The sequence below is a fragment of the Pagrus major genome, chromosome 6 (assembly GCF_040436345.1).
Source record: "Pagrus major chromosome 6, Pma_NU_1.0".
Classification (NCBI taxonomy): Eukaryota; Metazoa; Chordata; class Actinopteri; order Spariformes; family Sparidae; genus Pagrus; species Pagrus major.
Window position 1 is genome coordinate 10,237,687 of NC_133220.1, and position 16,290 is coordinate 10,253,976.

Consider the following 16,290-nt stretch of genomic DNA (forward strand, 5'->3'; position numbering starts at 1 on the left):
GGGATTCTTTTGTCATTGTATTATTTAATTTCATTAATATAATATTGCTTTGAAATTTGAAACAGTATCACATTTTTTCTTTGACAAACCATACTCTGTCCACAAACATGGGCAAAGCATTGTATGCTGGTACAGTTTTTTTTTTTTTTTCCTCTACATTTTGTTACATTTCTGTTAACCCTTCATAATTCCCCAGTTACTATCTCCCAATAGACCTGAATCAATAGAAATGCTCATTAATGGTCTATATCATTAATGGTCTACAGTGCTCTAAACATTACAGTACCTACATGACAAGATCAGAAAGTCACATGGAGGCCAGGAGATAGACTTGACCTTACTGACTGACCTCTCTCAAGACAGGAGTGATACACAGGTCCTGTTTAACCAGTGATGTGGGACAACAGGTTACCTTTTCGTCTGTCTGTGTGTGTGTTGGGATTCATATCGAGGAGGGGGGGCAGTGGAGGAGCAGGGTGGGATATACAGAGTGAGATCTAAAATGTCAGAGTAGCGCTGGTTTGGCCCTGCACGTTGCATAAGGCTTACCTCTCGTTTTCTCTCTCTACCTCTTTTTCCACTGCTCTGCCCACTAACTCAACACACGCAAACACACTCGCATCGGCTGCTCCCCTTCAACTCACAGCTTGGTGTCCGGAAACTTGAATGCTGGGGTGAGCTACACAAGGAAAACATCAATGTTAAAACAGACCGGTACATGCACAGCCATATCATGCCACCAAAACTTGCTTTAAATAGCTGCTGCTCATTAAAGTGTAATGCTTTTTACATTATGCATTCATACTAGAGCAGGTTGTCTTGGTGACACACAAAATGGAAGAACATACGTGACAAAAGAGTAATGACGACAATGGAAAACGGTGGAGGGGATGGAGATGAATCGCTGTATTGGATGGCGTGTAACAAACGGAGGGAACATAAAAAGCGAATGGCAGATGAGTGAGAGGAGACGAGACACTGCTACAGTACATACAAAGACTGCTCAGGCCAAGTGCATCAAAGGGTACAAAACACAAAAAGACACTGCCAACATGCATCATCAGTGGAAGCTAACAGTTAACAGTCAGAACAGAGTGGCAATGACACAGCCACAGTACCGCACACAGACCAGCTACATCTTTTAACAGTCAGTCCGCAGCCACACTGTCTTCTGGAGAGGAGCTCAATATCTCACTTCTCTTGCAGCACACAGAAACAAGGACGGTGGACAGTGATGTAACGGTAACAGTCCAAACTCCCATGAGGACAGACAGAAACAAGGCATACAGCACGCACAGCAGGTAGTGCACACAGGGGAGAACCCACAGATACGTGTCGACTCCACAACAAGCATTTTTTTTTGAGTCACAGTGCAAGGAGGGAAATTATTTTTTTCTCTCTAAATAAAAAAATAAAAAAATAAAAAAATGAAGAAAAACTGTGTCATGTTCTCAGCATAACAAATCCATTCGCATTAACACGACACCAGAGCAACACTTAGATTTGGCTCTTTTAATGTAGTGGAATTAAATCTTTTCACTGCCGTTTATTTCCAAGTAGCGTACTCTGCATGTACTGTACCTAATTCTAAATTGGCGTGAAACAGCACGGATACCTACCCATGTAATCGTGATAATAAGATGCTATGTTGGGAAATTGTGCATCGGGTCAAATGAAATCGTGTTGAGAATGTTTCTTGTTTTGAATTGTGAAACGTGGAACCAATGTCAGTACACTAAATATGCTTTTTTGGTGGTATTATCTTTGTTTTTTTGCCTCTGGTTGTATCAACGTCCTTAATCACTCTCTACCAAAATATTTCACTCTGCCTCCGTCTATCAAAAGGTATCACAAATGCACTAATTGTCCTATTTGCACCGTAAGAAAAGAAAACAAGGTATTAAAAGGGATAGTGCCATGTTGTAACACAGTGTTCTTTTTTTTTTTTTTTGTTAAATTGACAAGAAGAAGATGCTGCGATTTTTCAGTCTCTCATTTGCTACCATGAATGCTGAGAGACTGCGGACAGGGCAGTACAAATCCAGAGCAAACATTCTCACTGTACCATCATAAGAACGTCGTCACCCAGCCGGCCACAGTCAGTTTAACACACCAGGAAATCAGAAGCGTTGTCTCTCTTTTTTTTTTTCTTAAAGTCTTTTAGAAGCAGGGGGGAGGCGTGCAGTTATTGGGTTGGTGGCGGTAGTATTCAGGAAGTTTTGGGGAAAGGTTGGGGGATTCAGTTGAGTATAGATAACCAAAATAAAGTAAGGCTGTCGTCCTCGGTAAAGTGTAGGAAAGTTGTCCTCCTGCATGTGCGAGGTTTCAGTTCTTGGTCCGTTTGAGTTCAGACATCAGTGACAGATTCATGACCGATCCATCGTGTTGTTATGAGTATTTTACAAATGCGTAGAAATAAAAAAAAAGAAAAGAAAAGAAAACAGGTTGTTTGCTGCATGTTGCCGTTTTGTTTATTTGTCCGTCTTGCATCCCATGCTAGCAAAGCAGCCTCCTCATAGTGCCTCACAGTGGTAGATGCCTGGTAAGACAGGACAAGCTAAAGATGGAGAAAGAAAAAAAATAATAACTGTCTTGAGGCAAAACAACCAAACAATCAAATAATACAGTAAATTAAGAATAAGAAGTGATGTTGAAATAAACTAAAAAAACAAATCATACTTTTATTTTACAGACTTGGAATCTAGATATTTCATCTGTGCAATATCAAAAGGGTCTGTTAAAGGAAACGTTTTGAGGAAAATACGTATTCGCTTTCTTGTAAAGAGTTAGACAGTAGTAATACCACTCACACGTCTGTACGTTCAATATGAAGCTGCCGCCATCAGCCGGCTAACTTAGCTTAGCACAAACACTGGAAATGGGCAGAAGCAGCTGCCGCAGCTCTGCCCCAGGTTTATTAAATCCACCATCCAGAACTAACTAACACGCTATATTGATTTTGCTTAATCTGAACAAAAAACTAAGTGTAAATACTAGAAACAAACCGGTTTTACAGGTGGTTAAACACACAATATGTACTTTCCTGTACTAGAGGTCTCTCAATCAAAACAAAACAAGTAGTGCAGGATTGTGGGAGTTTTTCTCTTCATTGTGTGGAAGTCTTGATGCAGAGCTTTATTTCTTTGGTCTCTGAATAATCTTTTTGTAAATGGCCAGCAACAGGAAAACTAATAAAGTAGAAACTGTGGGAGCTCTTAGGGAGCTAGGTAACAGTCCTGCACATAACCCTGCATGAAACAATTTGTTGTTTTTACACTTGTTTGTGTACATATAAAACAAAGAAGATTAATCGAATAGTGTAATATTTTCTGGTTTCTTTACTCTATGAAAGTAAACTGAATATCTTTGGGTTGTGGACAAAACAAGACATTTGAGGACGTCATGTTGGGCTTTGGGAAACGCTGATCGACATTCTTTACCTTCTCCTGACATTTTACAGACCCAACAACTAATCAGTTAATCGAGAAAATAATCAACAGATGAATTAATAATAAAAATAATCCTCGGTTGCATTCCTAGATTTAAAATGTTAATTTGTGCGGTTTTGAGGTGCTGGCAGGCGGATATTGGTTACTTACTTGGTTACTGGTAAATTAGCCAGCTGCTAGCTGTAGCTTCATGTTATGAGCAGATGTCAGAGTGGTATCAGTACTGTCATCTAACTCTCTACAAGAAAGTAATAAGCTAATTTCCCAAAAGTTGGGTTTTTCCTTTAAAGTTTTACACACTGGTCCCTTTGGTATTTCACACAACTTTGCAGTTTACATTACAAACTTAAACTTTCTGGAAATGTAACTGTTACGTCAAACCAATGAGGAGTCTAAATAAAGAATGAACATGCTTGTTTTGCCTGTGGAGAATCAATATTTTAAAAATGGCCTGTAAAAGAAGGAATAATAAAGATGCAACCTCTGGGAGCTATCGGGGATTTGGAGGCAGATGCAAGTTGTCAGGAGGAGGAGGATGAGGAGGAAGAGGCAGATTGGTTGAGAGAGCAGGGCCACTGTAAAATGACATCAGTCCAGGATCATCCGTTCCAGGGCTCCGCCATTGGCTGCAGCAGCAACAGGCGAGGGAGGCTGCCAGACAGGGGTGTTGGGGAGGCACGGGAGAGCCGCAGGAGTGTTTGTCATGGTGGGTAAAGAGGTTGGTGTGGGTCGCTGGGCAGGGCAAAGGAGGGTGCAGGAGTAGGCAGCCCTGAGGGATGCTATACCATCACAGTGAGAAGGCACGGGGCTCGCATGTATATATATATATGTGTGTGTGAGTGTGTGTAAGAGAGAGATAAATAAAGAACCGGATGCAGGAGGGAGAGGGAAAAGTACGAGGGGGTGCAGAGGGGCGGCTGTGGGGATCCGGCCTCAGAATATGGTGGTCTCGTACTTGGTGCTGACGGGGCGCCTGTTGGAATCCCGCTGGTCCAAGAGCCAGGTGGTGCTGCCCAGGGACTGCATGTCTGCGTCCATCTCCAGGGGGTCGATCTGCCGAGGGGGAGGGAGGGAGGAGGGACGAGAGGAGGTGTGAGACGGGGGGCAGTGGAGGCCATTGCGCCACACTGACAAGTCCTCAGCTCACACACGTGCATGTGGATTAGAGGTACAGTCCAGTGATCATGTTATAATCACAGACACTCAGGGCTCAATCCACAACATGGATGATGTCTGACAGAAAATACACTCTGGAAGACGCAGCAGTAAACCAAAGCTACGACCCTCTGGGAGTTAAAAAACATACTGATTAGTAGTTCGTGCTTTACACCAGTGGCTCATACAGACATGAGTGCTAATGTCATTATAAAAGCAGTCAAAACACACATAATATGCCGGGTGATACTGATTTACTCTGAGCTAGCTATGCCTTTGAAATGGCAAAAAAAAAAAAAAAAACTCTAGATAGGCATATTTAAAATTCCCTGTGTATGGATGACATCTTCAGATACAAAGAATGAGAAGGGGAGCTGAAAACCATCCAACAGAGACAACTTCAACCATCGTGTTTACAAACCCTCACTGGCACAATTAAGCCAATAGTCCTCATAGAAGCGAATATAGAGAAGTTAAATCACATCAAGAAACCCTCTCTTCTCTGAATGTGTTTAACCACAACTTGAACTAACTGCATCAAACATCTAAAAATGTGAGATGATGATGAGAGATGGGAAAAGCAAAGGGATGAGGAGAACGCTCATGATTGAAATATTAAGAACCACAAAACAAGGAGACTGAGTGCACTGCGGCACCCCGACGACGACAAAAACAAAGAGGGGAGGGATTGGTGTGTAAGCAGATGTGTGGTGACTACAGGTTGAATAGAGGAAAGGAAAGAGAAGGACCTGGACTCCAGGGCTAACAGAGTGCAACGGGAGGAAGGAAGGACGGTGGGTAGTACACGTGTGACAGTGACAGCAGCGGCATTCGAGCAGAGGGGCACCCTGGGAAGCAGGAGGACCAAGAAGACAAGAACAAAGACATGTTAAAAAAAACGAGAGAATAGAGGGACAGAGCAATGAAGAAATCCAGCAGGAGCAGTTCATCACCTGTGTAGAGCTCAAGAAGGCAAATTATTCAAGGAAATGATTCTACTTCTTGTGTTCTTGTATTTGACGTCTGCTAAACTAACAAGGCATGGCACGTCATTGTTGGATTTCTACACACGTTGACGTTGTGTGCATGGGGATGAGGATTTGGAGGGGTGGTGTCTATTTTTAGCTGTTCAAAGACCAAAAACAAAAGAGCAAACTGTAAAGAATTTATGAAACAGTGTGTTTATCTTCTCTAACGTGAGAAGCAACCATTTCATGCTTGGCCAAGTAGATTACTACCTACTGTAGTAACCCAACACTACTTCCAGTCCAAGGAGCACATTATCAGGATTTATGGGGTTGCATGTTACATTTAAAAAGCCCTTTTCACAACTAGCACATCCACACCTAGCTGGTCCTGGATGCTGCAGTTGTGTTGGCTAACTTTAGCAGCTGTGTCCTTGTCTTTCTTGGACTTGGGAGCTCCAACTACCTTTCTATAGAAGTTGCTCACCAAGCCAAAAAAGCTGCCTCAAACTGCACATGCTCTATCCATGCGCACCAGAGACTTTCCATGGCCGAGTTACAGCCCTCTGCTAATTTGAATATGGATTAAACGATTTAATCATGCGGCTCTTCTAGGCTTTCCAAATGTTACCGCACCAAATGGCTCAAATTCTGAAACAAGTCTTTTTCGGGGGAAAATGTATCCACGGTTAACAGCTGGTGTCTCTGTCTCAGCCTCTTCACCCCCCTATCACTTGTTTCTGCACTATGTCACTTCAGTGAGAGGGTAGGATCACAGCGTTACATACATGTTTACTTCAAGACAAAACATTGTTGTGTTGTAATGAGTGTTGTTTGTAGTTAGCACCTACATTACATCCAACAATCTATTACAGATCTGGGATTTGTATTTACGACAGTGGGGTTGCACTCAGAAAAGCTCTAGTCTCAGTCTTTTAGCACAATTTCATGTATGTATCCAAGAAGGGCAGATTCAATAATAATTCTGCCTTAAAACAACATGAAAGAGTCAACATTTTTCAACAACCTCACGGAAGCTTAGTTGGTAGCTACAGCTAATGAAATCTGCTTGCGCCACTGCAGCAGTTGTCTGTTCAGCTGGAAAAATTGATTGTTAACAGCAAAAAATCAGATGCCTGCTTTTGTCTACTTCTGTCTGAAAATAAGGAGTCACTGTTTCAGATATCACAAAGAATTCCCAGTGTTAAGTCTGTCGCTGTTATCACTGAAACCGCCTATGTGTGAGAACAGAAAGGTTGACAGGTGTAGCAACAGTGACTAAAGATGGTGGGGGACTATCCATCCATGAGGAAGATTTTTAAAAACGGTATACCTGTCACAGTTTCTCTTTAAACCAAATAGATATGGTAGAATTCACATTGACATAAAAAGCATTAAAACAAATTGCAGCAGATAGGAGTCCCCCCCTTCTCATTTAAAACTTAAACAACCAGCCAGAGTCATTATGCAGCTCTGTGATTACTCCATATATTATCCTTACAGGCAGGTAGTAAAACAAAGTGATTTGTGTCTCTGCATAAGCATGTGGTCTAGAAGTGTGCGTGCTCCAGGCTGTGCAGCTCTGTCAGGTGACAGTGATCACTGAGTGCTCATTATATGCAGCCTGAGAGTCCAATGCATCAGTGCATGGCACAGGGTATACGTGGACATTCAGGCAACACACTCAATCAATAGTGAGGAAGCAGAGGATGGGTCCACCAGCGGGGCTGTGCCCCTCAGAAATGTCCCAGAGGAAATCAAACACTCCGCTGTGAGCAACAAATAAAACTATTCATTCATCATGTTTCGCATATGCACAAAAAGAAAATCTCCCCTAATCTGAGTGACTCAGAGTCGGGGGTGGGCAAGATGAAATTGGTAGCAAAGTCATGACTCATCACTTTCTATCACACACAGCAAATCTTCCTTTGTAGGTGGCCCATCGGGGATTCAGTGGCGGGTAAAAAGTCGGTCACGAGGTCTGTGTACCTTTTTATGAATTATGATTGCATAACGGCGCGTTTCTACTCTCCCTCTATCCTTTTAACAGGCAGAGCAAATTAACACTCAAGACACACTCCCACACGCACACGTTCAACAAGTTTTCAGAGGGGTAACAGGGTGGTACTCACTGCTGATCTCCGCATGCTGTTCCACGACTGAGATACAGGGCGGCTGGTTTTGGTCTCTATGACCTCTGAGGGCAGAGATGTGGGTGGGACATATTGTCTCGCCCTGGTCTGGATGGCCATCTGATAGGCTACCTCGAATGCCTGTCCCAGTGTTAGGATGATCTCGTAGGTCTGCGTCTGTGTGAAGGAGAAAGTTTGAAAGTGTGTTCAAATCAGACAACAACAAAAAAAAAAAACGATTTCAGCTGGTGGTAACTGACAGGAAGCTACTTCTCCAGAGTGGTTATTTTCAGGTTTTACAATACATTTAAACTGAATTCACATGAATCTTAAATGATTTTGGGGACCATTGCTTGTGTGCTACTATTTCACTATTTCATTTAATGCTTTCACAAACATCACAGTGGGTATTAGTTCTTTTAAATGATCTAAAATAAGTAGCTTGGACTATCAAAGTCTACTGTAAGTCTACTACTGAATGACTGACTGACTCTTTTTCAACATTTGTTTAGAATTACTATCATTGTATTGGGTTTGCAAATGCTTGTTTTCAACCATTTGTTGTGCATCACACAAAAACATTACTTGGCACACAAAAGTGCAGCTCTTCACATTGTTAGGATAATTACTTTTTATAATTATCTGTTGGCTCTTGTTTGAATATCATGCCCACTTTCACAGAAAACCCAAAGCAATTTTCACACGACATTCTGCACATGGAGCAGTCGTGTTAAATACAAATAACTGAGGCTCAAAATGGAGTTTTGACATCGTGAAAACTTTCATCATTACATCCGTTTCCCTGCAGTTAACCAATGCTCCACAGTGGTCCATATGCCAAAGATGAAAGATTGCCTTCGACCTTTACAGAAGCTGAGACATGAATTACAACATAATCTGTGTCTGTACATGGAAATGTCATGCATAGCAGGAGCGGAACTTCAATCAAGCCCTTCTATGAGCCAATCAAGCAAATAATGTTCACAGGATGCGACATGCAGTTTTAACTGTGGGGTACCTGACATCCCACTAAAGGACACTTTGTTTTCTCTAAACTACTCAATGATGAATTTACAGAAAGTTCAAGAATCATATGTTGATCAGATTTCTACTAAATCAAGCAAAATGACTGAACACAAGACTAGTTTGTTTTTTCTTACTTGAACAGGAAAGAGTTGTACTACTCACCACTTCCACAGTGCTGAAGACATGACAGAAGTGGTGGCCGCTCTTCAGATCCTTGGTAATATAAGCAAAAGTGCAGAGGTCATCTGGGTCCTGAGCAGCACATGAGATGTTCCTGATCTCATGCTCTGCAACTATAGTCTAATGGACAAAGGAAGGATGTGAGTGCTAACTGGAAATCAACCACTAATGGAGGATGAGAGAGTCTGCAATGTTTGGGTCGGACAGATCGATATACACCGAGACACTACAACATACTTTCCCATTACCTTCGTGGCTGCATCGATGAACTTGACCCCTCTATAGGTAATGGACAGTATGACGACCGGACCCTTTCTTGAATCCTTTGATTTCTGCAATGGATACAATGAAAAGAGTGAGAGAAAAGTGCATATAGTATAACGAAACCCAATGGTTTACACACTTTAAATGTGACTATAAAAATATTATTATACTAGAATGTGTTCACACTGGGAAAAGCAATTGTCAGTTGTATTTATCTTCTGCAACCCTGTTATTTCATGTTTGACATTTTGCAAATTCATTTCAGAGCAAAAGAAATTAAAAGAAAAAATATCGTTCAAAGCTTTTCAGTAATACTTGCCCTAATTTTAGCACAGGCATCTTGTGTGGATTCAATCCCTCGTAGATCCCTGATTATCATTGATCCTAGGTACTAGGAGAAAGAATCAGAACGCACCAGGGTTGGATTCATTTAGAAGACAATTTCAACATTGGTGCTGATAAGCTCACATGTAGGCAGAAACATAGAGCTGCAACTAACGATTACTTTCATTGTCGATTAACCTGTCAATTAGTTTCTTGATTAATCGAGTAGTTTAAAATGGTGAAAAATGTCAGTGTATCGCAAAGTCCAAGATGGCATCTTCAAATGTCTTGTTTGGCCACTATGCAAAGATATTCCATTTACTGTTTACATAAAGGAGTAAAGAAACCAGAAAGTATTCATATTTAAGAAGCTGGGATCAGAGAATTTTGACCATTCTTAAATAAATACTCAAACCAATTCTCAAAATAGTTGGTGATTATTTCAAAAGGTGACAATTAATTGGTTCATAGTTGCAGCTCGACAGTAGGGTGTAAAAAATAAACAGCTATGTTTGTCTGCTTCTGTTCTGAAGACCGTAAAAGTGACTTACAGTTGCCTCGTACCCACAGGAGTCCAGGATGAGCTTCTCAGGCTGGTGATGCCAGGCAGACACCGTGGCGTAGGTAGCAGAGTGGCTCGGCGGCCGGAGGTTTAAACGAGAGTCTTTATGCCGTTCGCTATGTCTGTCCTGAACAGTGAACATAACACAAGGAGGGAAACATTTGTGACATGAAACAAATTAAATACTTCTACAAATGCAGTGAAAATCCTCTGAGTTTCTAGTGTCTGGAAGCTTTTCTTCAAATATACACACATCAGTCAGTATAGAATATAAAGATTGGAAAGACGTGGAATTTTGTGCATTATACTAGAACTGGAAAGCTGATTCCACTGGTTAAACCTGTAGCTACATTGTGTGTCTCAGTCGAGGTGGTGAAGCAAAAGACTTCTGACTGCTGTACATTAGTGTGAAGGCAACCAAGGTCTGCTTGGTCAGCACCTTAATATAAGCCCTTTTTGATCTGCCGGTATCCTCATAAATATTCATGCACTGTGTCGGGCCTTTAGGTCAATGTGGGCTGCTCAGCTTTTACATAAATCTCTTGTCAGAGTAAAATATACTGATGACAGAATCCACTAAACGTTTAGGAAAATGATAAGTATTGATTTTAGATATCAGGAATCCTTGAGCAGTGCAGTCGTGCTGCATTTCCCTTATGTGTGGACGCTCCTCTGGGTTTTCTCTTTGGCCTCAGTGAGTCACAAACCAAGCATGCCATCTTGACTGCTTGTGTCGTAGTTTGACCTTTAGCAAATGGTAAAATTTGATCACTGGGTTATTCTTAGTTCATCTTCTTAAAGAGGAACCCAACAAATTCAGGCAGGCTAATAGGAACTGAATTCATGTCAGGGAATGAAGATGCTGTATTGGATCTTTAGTGAGTCAATTATTTCTAAAATTCAGAGCTACTCCAGAGAAAAATGGTCTTACTGGATGAGATAAAATACACTGAATGGAGCTGACAGTAAGAACACAGAGCTTCTGCTCGATGAGCAAACACGCAAACCTGTGGGGCAGGGCAATAATTCAATACTGTATTGGTTTAACTTTCAGTGAAATTATATTTGTCAGAGGTGACCATGCGCAAGTGACCCTGCCTGACATGTGGCACTCGTCGCTGCGCTCGCTCAAGCCCTCCACTCTGCTCAGTTTGCTGCTGAAAATGGATGAAATAGGTGCCAAGGAGTAGAAATACGCATTCAAATTTCACTCAACTCTCTGCGAGACTTTTATTTGCAGATACCCCAGAAAATCAACCTCTTTTCTAAAGCCTGAATTGGGCAGGTATGGTGTCGATTCAACTGTAGGGTCATTTTGGAGTTGAACCACCCCCCCCTAAACAATTTTGACAAGAACTGAAATTATTATTTATTGTAGGACTGTTGCGTTAGACTGCATTAGTTATTTAGTTATAATAAACTGTCAGCTGAGAGTATTATAATACAATTTCAGTGAAAGCAATTGAGAAATTGTAGGTAAATGGATAAAATATGAGACAGGAATGTGCCTTTTTAGCTAATTCAGCTATAAATCATTGTGATGCAAAAATAGCATTAAAATCCCATCTTTCCATAAAGCAGTCCTGCTTGATATTCAAGAGACAGCTACCACAGTATGGTATCAGTATAGGTATTTTCTGACAGATGAATTCATATCATCTCAATGCACTATTCATATTGTCACATCGCTCAACCCTAATTACTCTTTGTTGTTGTCCCTGGTTGCAGTCTAATGTTGTTGTGGTTGTTATGCCCGCTTAGATTTAACTCAACCAGTAAGTTTAGTTGTGCATCCAGAAGGGCTCTGCGTCTAAGAAATGTGACATTTAACAAGACACCCCAGCACATCTTACTTTGTTCAGCATCGTCCTCTATTTTTTAGCTAGTCGCTCAGTGAGAGTAAGTCTGGTGGCTTTCTAGACAACGTTAAAAGTGAAAGAACTCACTACAGAGCGCGGCCTCTCGCTATACGAACGCAGAGAAACACTACAGTCCTGTTCAACTCCTCTCCGCCTCCGGTCCGTCTCAGTCAGGGGCAGGAGCATGTCCATGGAGCGACTGGTGTAGGGGTCCATCTGACTGAGGGGGGATGTTGTCTGGGACAGGAGGTCATGGAACTGCCACACACACACATGCACACACACACACACACACACACACACAGGACAAACACATCACAGACATGCACGACACAGATTACTGATTTGACAGCACTGTCTACATGGGCTGGTTTCCCTGATCTACATCCAAGCTTAATCCTCAACAAAAGAGCCTCTTCCATGGAGATTCTCAATTCTTTTCAGCCCAGTTTAATCTGCCTGGGAAATCAGCCCTGAGTATTTAACTGTTGTGAACATAATGATATTGAAGAATCTCATTCCAAAATTAGACATCCGCTGCTGGTAGAAAGGATCCATTTTCTCACAAAATGATGTTGGCGTAGAAGTAAAGCTCGCCATGTAACGTCATTTAACTTCCATTTTAAGCTCCATTTTGATTGTTGTTCAATAAGAAAAATAACAGGGTGCAATTATCTGTCTCAGCGGAAATATTCAGTACTTTAAAACCAAATCTAAACAAATGTGAACTAATTTTAAACAAAAAATATTCTGCATCTTTTATGGACATCACTGATATTAAATATGGGTTATATTGAGGACATATGCAGAACTACACTGCTAATGGCGCATATTTGAGCAGACCAAAACCTTTAACCAAATTAGGGTTGACAGCATGTTCTGCACTTCGTTAGTTCAACAGCAGCACTAGCAATGCTGCTGCTATGAATGTCTGACTCATACTCTTTAGAAGAAAACATCTTTCTCGGACTGTGCTTTCTTTTTCTGGATTGTAGGCAAAGTAGACATCATGTCAAAGTCGCCAATGAAGATCTAGCAAGGAAGACGCAATAATAGTGTATATGTGCACTGGAGCAGTTTCTATATCACCAATCTTACCATAATTGGGGACAGACGACGGGACTTGGTTGGAGCCTCTTCATAGGGTCGCTCTGCTAGAGAGGCAATGATCCTCTTCCTGTGGCCCAGGGCACCAATCTTAATAACCTAAAAGTCAGCATCAGGGAACAATTTAAAGCAGACTTTCCAGCGTATTGTCACAATGCTATCAGGAACAGATGAATTTATCTAGACTAAGCTAATAGAGATACATCCAAAATACACTGACACAGAGTTAGTGGCATGCACCCCTCACTGGCAGGCATCCACAGGCAAACAGAAATGACTCTCGTCAATAATTCAGCCTCAATCTGTTTTGCCGTAAGCTTAAAGTACAGCACTGTCTCCTTCCCGGGACACTCTATAATTCACGAACCATTTTTGGATATGGTGCTGAAACAACGAAGGAGAATTAGGCGATTTATGGGGCGATAACAGGTAATATGCAAATAACCGCGTGATTTTCAAATAACTGCATTGCATAGATCCATTTCAATTGTCACAATCTAAATTCATGTTTTTAATTTACAGCATCTAATTTCACCTCAGACACATCCATCCACAGTATCTGTGTCTCTTTAAACCTTTTACAAATGCAATACCGATCAGCTCGTGTGGTTCAAACCCTCTGAGGAGGAACCATAGGTTAATTTTATGTAGTCAGAACTCATTATCTTAATACTGTATATTTGCATAATTGGCTATTAACATTCGTGCTCATCCGGTAAAGGTGGATGTCTAGTGATTAATGTTACATCTGCAATTATGTTGCTGGTACAAAATATTCCATAACAGGCTCATACGGTTCTTTGTCTGAAGGCTTCAATTATTTATTCAGTGAGAGTCAGCGGCAGAAGAGGCAACTGGTCTGTCCTCTGGATTTCTGGTGCTGTTTTCATTATTCTCATGTTCAGAATCCCAGAGAGACCAGTATGCATGAGGTGTGTGAAATAAGAGAAAATTTAAATAGTAATAAAGAGCCTTGGGACTATATGTGAATGTAAACCGGCTCGTAGATCAAATTGGCGGTTGATACTATTTGACGTAAGACGCTGACAAGGATATAGGAAATGTGATGGGCAAAGCGAGCTCTGCCAAGAGGCTCAGAGACTGTTCTGCTACTCTGCACACTGAAAGTAATGTGCCCAGCTCTCATACCAATCTTTCTGTACTGCATCGCAGTCTGCTGGACATCATCCCTCATACACTGCATATACAGTATGTTTGGCTGCTGCTTTCCTGCTGCTGTTGCTGCTGATACTGCAGCTGTTGCTCGTTTCTGCCATTTTGCCACTGCTGTCTTTATGTTTATCACAAATAACAAACATAGAAGCGCAGTCATGAGTGGGAAAAATATGATTGCTCTAAACAAGCTCATCCAATGCTCTTGCACTGCCTTCTGTGATTGTTTATCAGCCGTATCAAATCATCTGCTTGGGTTGTCTGGCTGCCTGCCATGACATAAGCAATGCTAATGTATACATGATTGGTTATTACTATTACAGTTAACATTGGGTTAGCACTAGAGCTGGAACATATCGCCGAATAATCGACAAGTCAACTGAAAGAAAATTAGTTTCCAACTTCGGATGCACGACATATATCGGTAAATTTGTATTATTGGGTATTTATCAGTCCCAGTGAATTTATAGGTGTTAAACAGAGATGATAATTTGAAGCCAAATTACTTTCATTGACTGAAGCATCTCCTCATTTCAATACAGTAGGTGGCGGTATGCACTTTTTCAGTTGATTTGCACTGGTTATCTTATCTGTATGGGCCATGAGAAGCAGGTAATTATCTGTTATCAGTATCGGCTGAAAAAAATCCATATTGTGCATCTAACCATTTAGAAAATTAATTACGCCTTGTCTTTCTTTGTCTTTTATTACCAGTGAGTTACTAGTAAGTCAGAGTTAATGGACAGTTTTGGACTGTTGGTTGGACTAAACAAGCAATTTGAAGATGTCACTTTGGGCTCTGAGAAATTGTGATGAGAAATCTTCAAAATTCTTTGTTTTTTCTTTTTATAGACTAGACAATAAATCAATTATTCTTGAAAACAATCAGCAGACTAATAAATAATAAAAACAGTTGTTAGTTTCAGCCCTAGTAAGTACTGTGGTGTAAGTAGTACCCAACTCTGATGAGATCTGCAGTCGGTCAGCCTGTCTTCAATGTGGATAAACCTTCCATGATTTCCTGTAACTCACTGGTTCCCAACCATTCTAGCTCGTGACTCCCGCAAAAATGGTTCCTTGATTCTCCTCATCACAGGTGTGAGAGTTAAATCAAAAAGGATTTTTTTCTTCTCAGATTGGTTCGTGTAAATCATTTTTAGAAGCCAGACCAAGTGAAATGAACAGGAAAAATTAATTTTGTAGCAGAGCATGTTTTTTTCCTATCCCGTTAATCATCAAGCAAACCCTCAGATGTACCTCAGGAACCCATAGGGAAACTGCCGTAGTCTTAACACGCACACATTTGAGTTAAATCAACACACGTTCAACCAAACTGGTATATGCATTTCTCCACAGCCTCCACAGCTTTTATCCCCAAAGACATCTGTCCTCCTTTGTAATTACAAATTATCACAAAGTGTTACACTGTTTTCAGGAAGATTAAATCAAATTATATTCTTCCCTGTCATCAGTTGCCATATTGCTCCTTGATTTACATTTTATCTGTTTGTTATCTACTAATTACTCTGATGTTTCTGTTATAGTCTTATGCAAATGCTTCCATCATCGAGCACTTCTCTAAGTTCAGCAGCGCGTGCTTCTTAACATGATGCATACATCTTATGATTAGAGACCATTCCGGGAGAGCTGGTCAAGGCTGAGTGAAGACATGAGGCCATCAACACTTTAGGGTCTTCAGCAGAGCAAATAACACACCTGCTAGCTCTTTATCTGAAAGAAGACACATTTTTTTAGCAAGAGATGGTTTCTTACATTGACAATCTCCAGCTCCCACAGGTTCTTCACACACTCCAGTGTGCGGTAGCCACTTGAAAGAAAGTTGGGCAGATATTCATGCAGGCCGAGGCCATCCAGCCAGGAGGCAAGAGATGTGCTGCCATCACAGCCCAGTGCTTTCACCTACAGTGAAGGGGAAGACAGATGTAAGGGGGCAAGTACTGTAACCTTGTGTTCTGAGAAAAGGACTGAAAATGGGAATGTTCAGCTTATATTCTTGGTTTTCAGTTGTGGCTATAATTCTACCTCACTATAACTGGACACTGCTGTTTTAGCCATCCTTGCCAAAGGACAGAC

General features: G+C 41.2%; 1 protein-coding gene across 3 annotated transcripts in view; it reads right to left on the bottom strand.

The window, feature by feature from the left end:
• Nucleotides 1-4: 4 nt before the first annotated feature.
• anks1ab (ankyrin repeat and sterile alpha motif domain containing 1Ab) overlaps nucleotides 5-16,290 on the bottom strand; it is a 44,495-nt gene continuing 28,209 nt past the window's right edge. For 2 of the 3 annotated variants that reach the window (XM_073469299.1, XM_073469300.1), the window contains exons 5-13: nucleotides 15,970-16,116; nucleotides 13,015-13,122; nucleotides 12,004-12,174; nucleotides 10,047-10,184; nucleotides 9,491-9,562; nucleotides 9,156-9,239; nucleotides 8,890-9,027; nucleotides 7,702-7,878; nucleotides 5-4,502 (exon numbers count right to left, since the gene is read on the bottom strand). In XM_073469299.1, the coding sequence (XP_073325400.1) occupies nucleotides 4,383-4,502; nucleotides 7,702-7,878; nucleotides 8,890-9,027; nucleotides 9,156-9,239; nucleotides 9,491-9,562; nucleotides 10,047-10,184; nucleotides 12,004-12,174; nucleotides 13,015-13,122; nucleotides 15,970-16,116 (1,155 nt within the window). In that variant the 3' untranslated portion in view covers nucleotides 5-4,382. The remainder of the gene's footprint in view (nucleotides 4,503-7,701; nucleotides 7,879-8,889; nucleotides 9,028-9,155; nucleotides 9,240-9,490; nucleotides 9,563-10,046; nucleotides 10,185-12,003; nucleotides 12,175-13,014; nucleotides 13,123-15,969; nucleotides 16,117-16,290) is intronic. The other variant, XR_012179463.1, reaches the window with a different exon arrangement.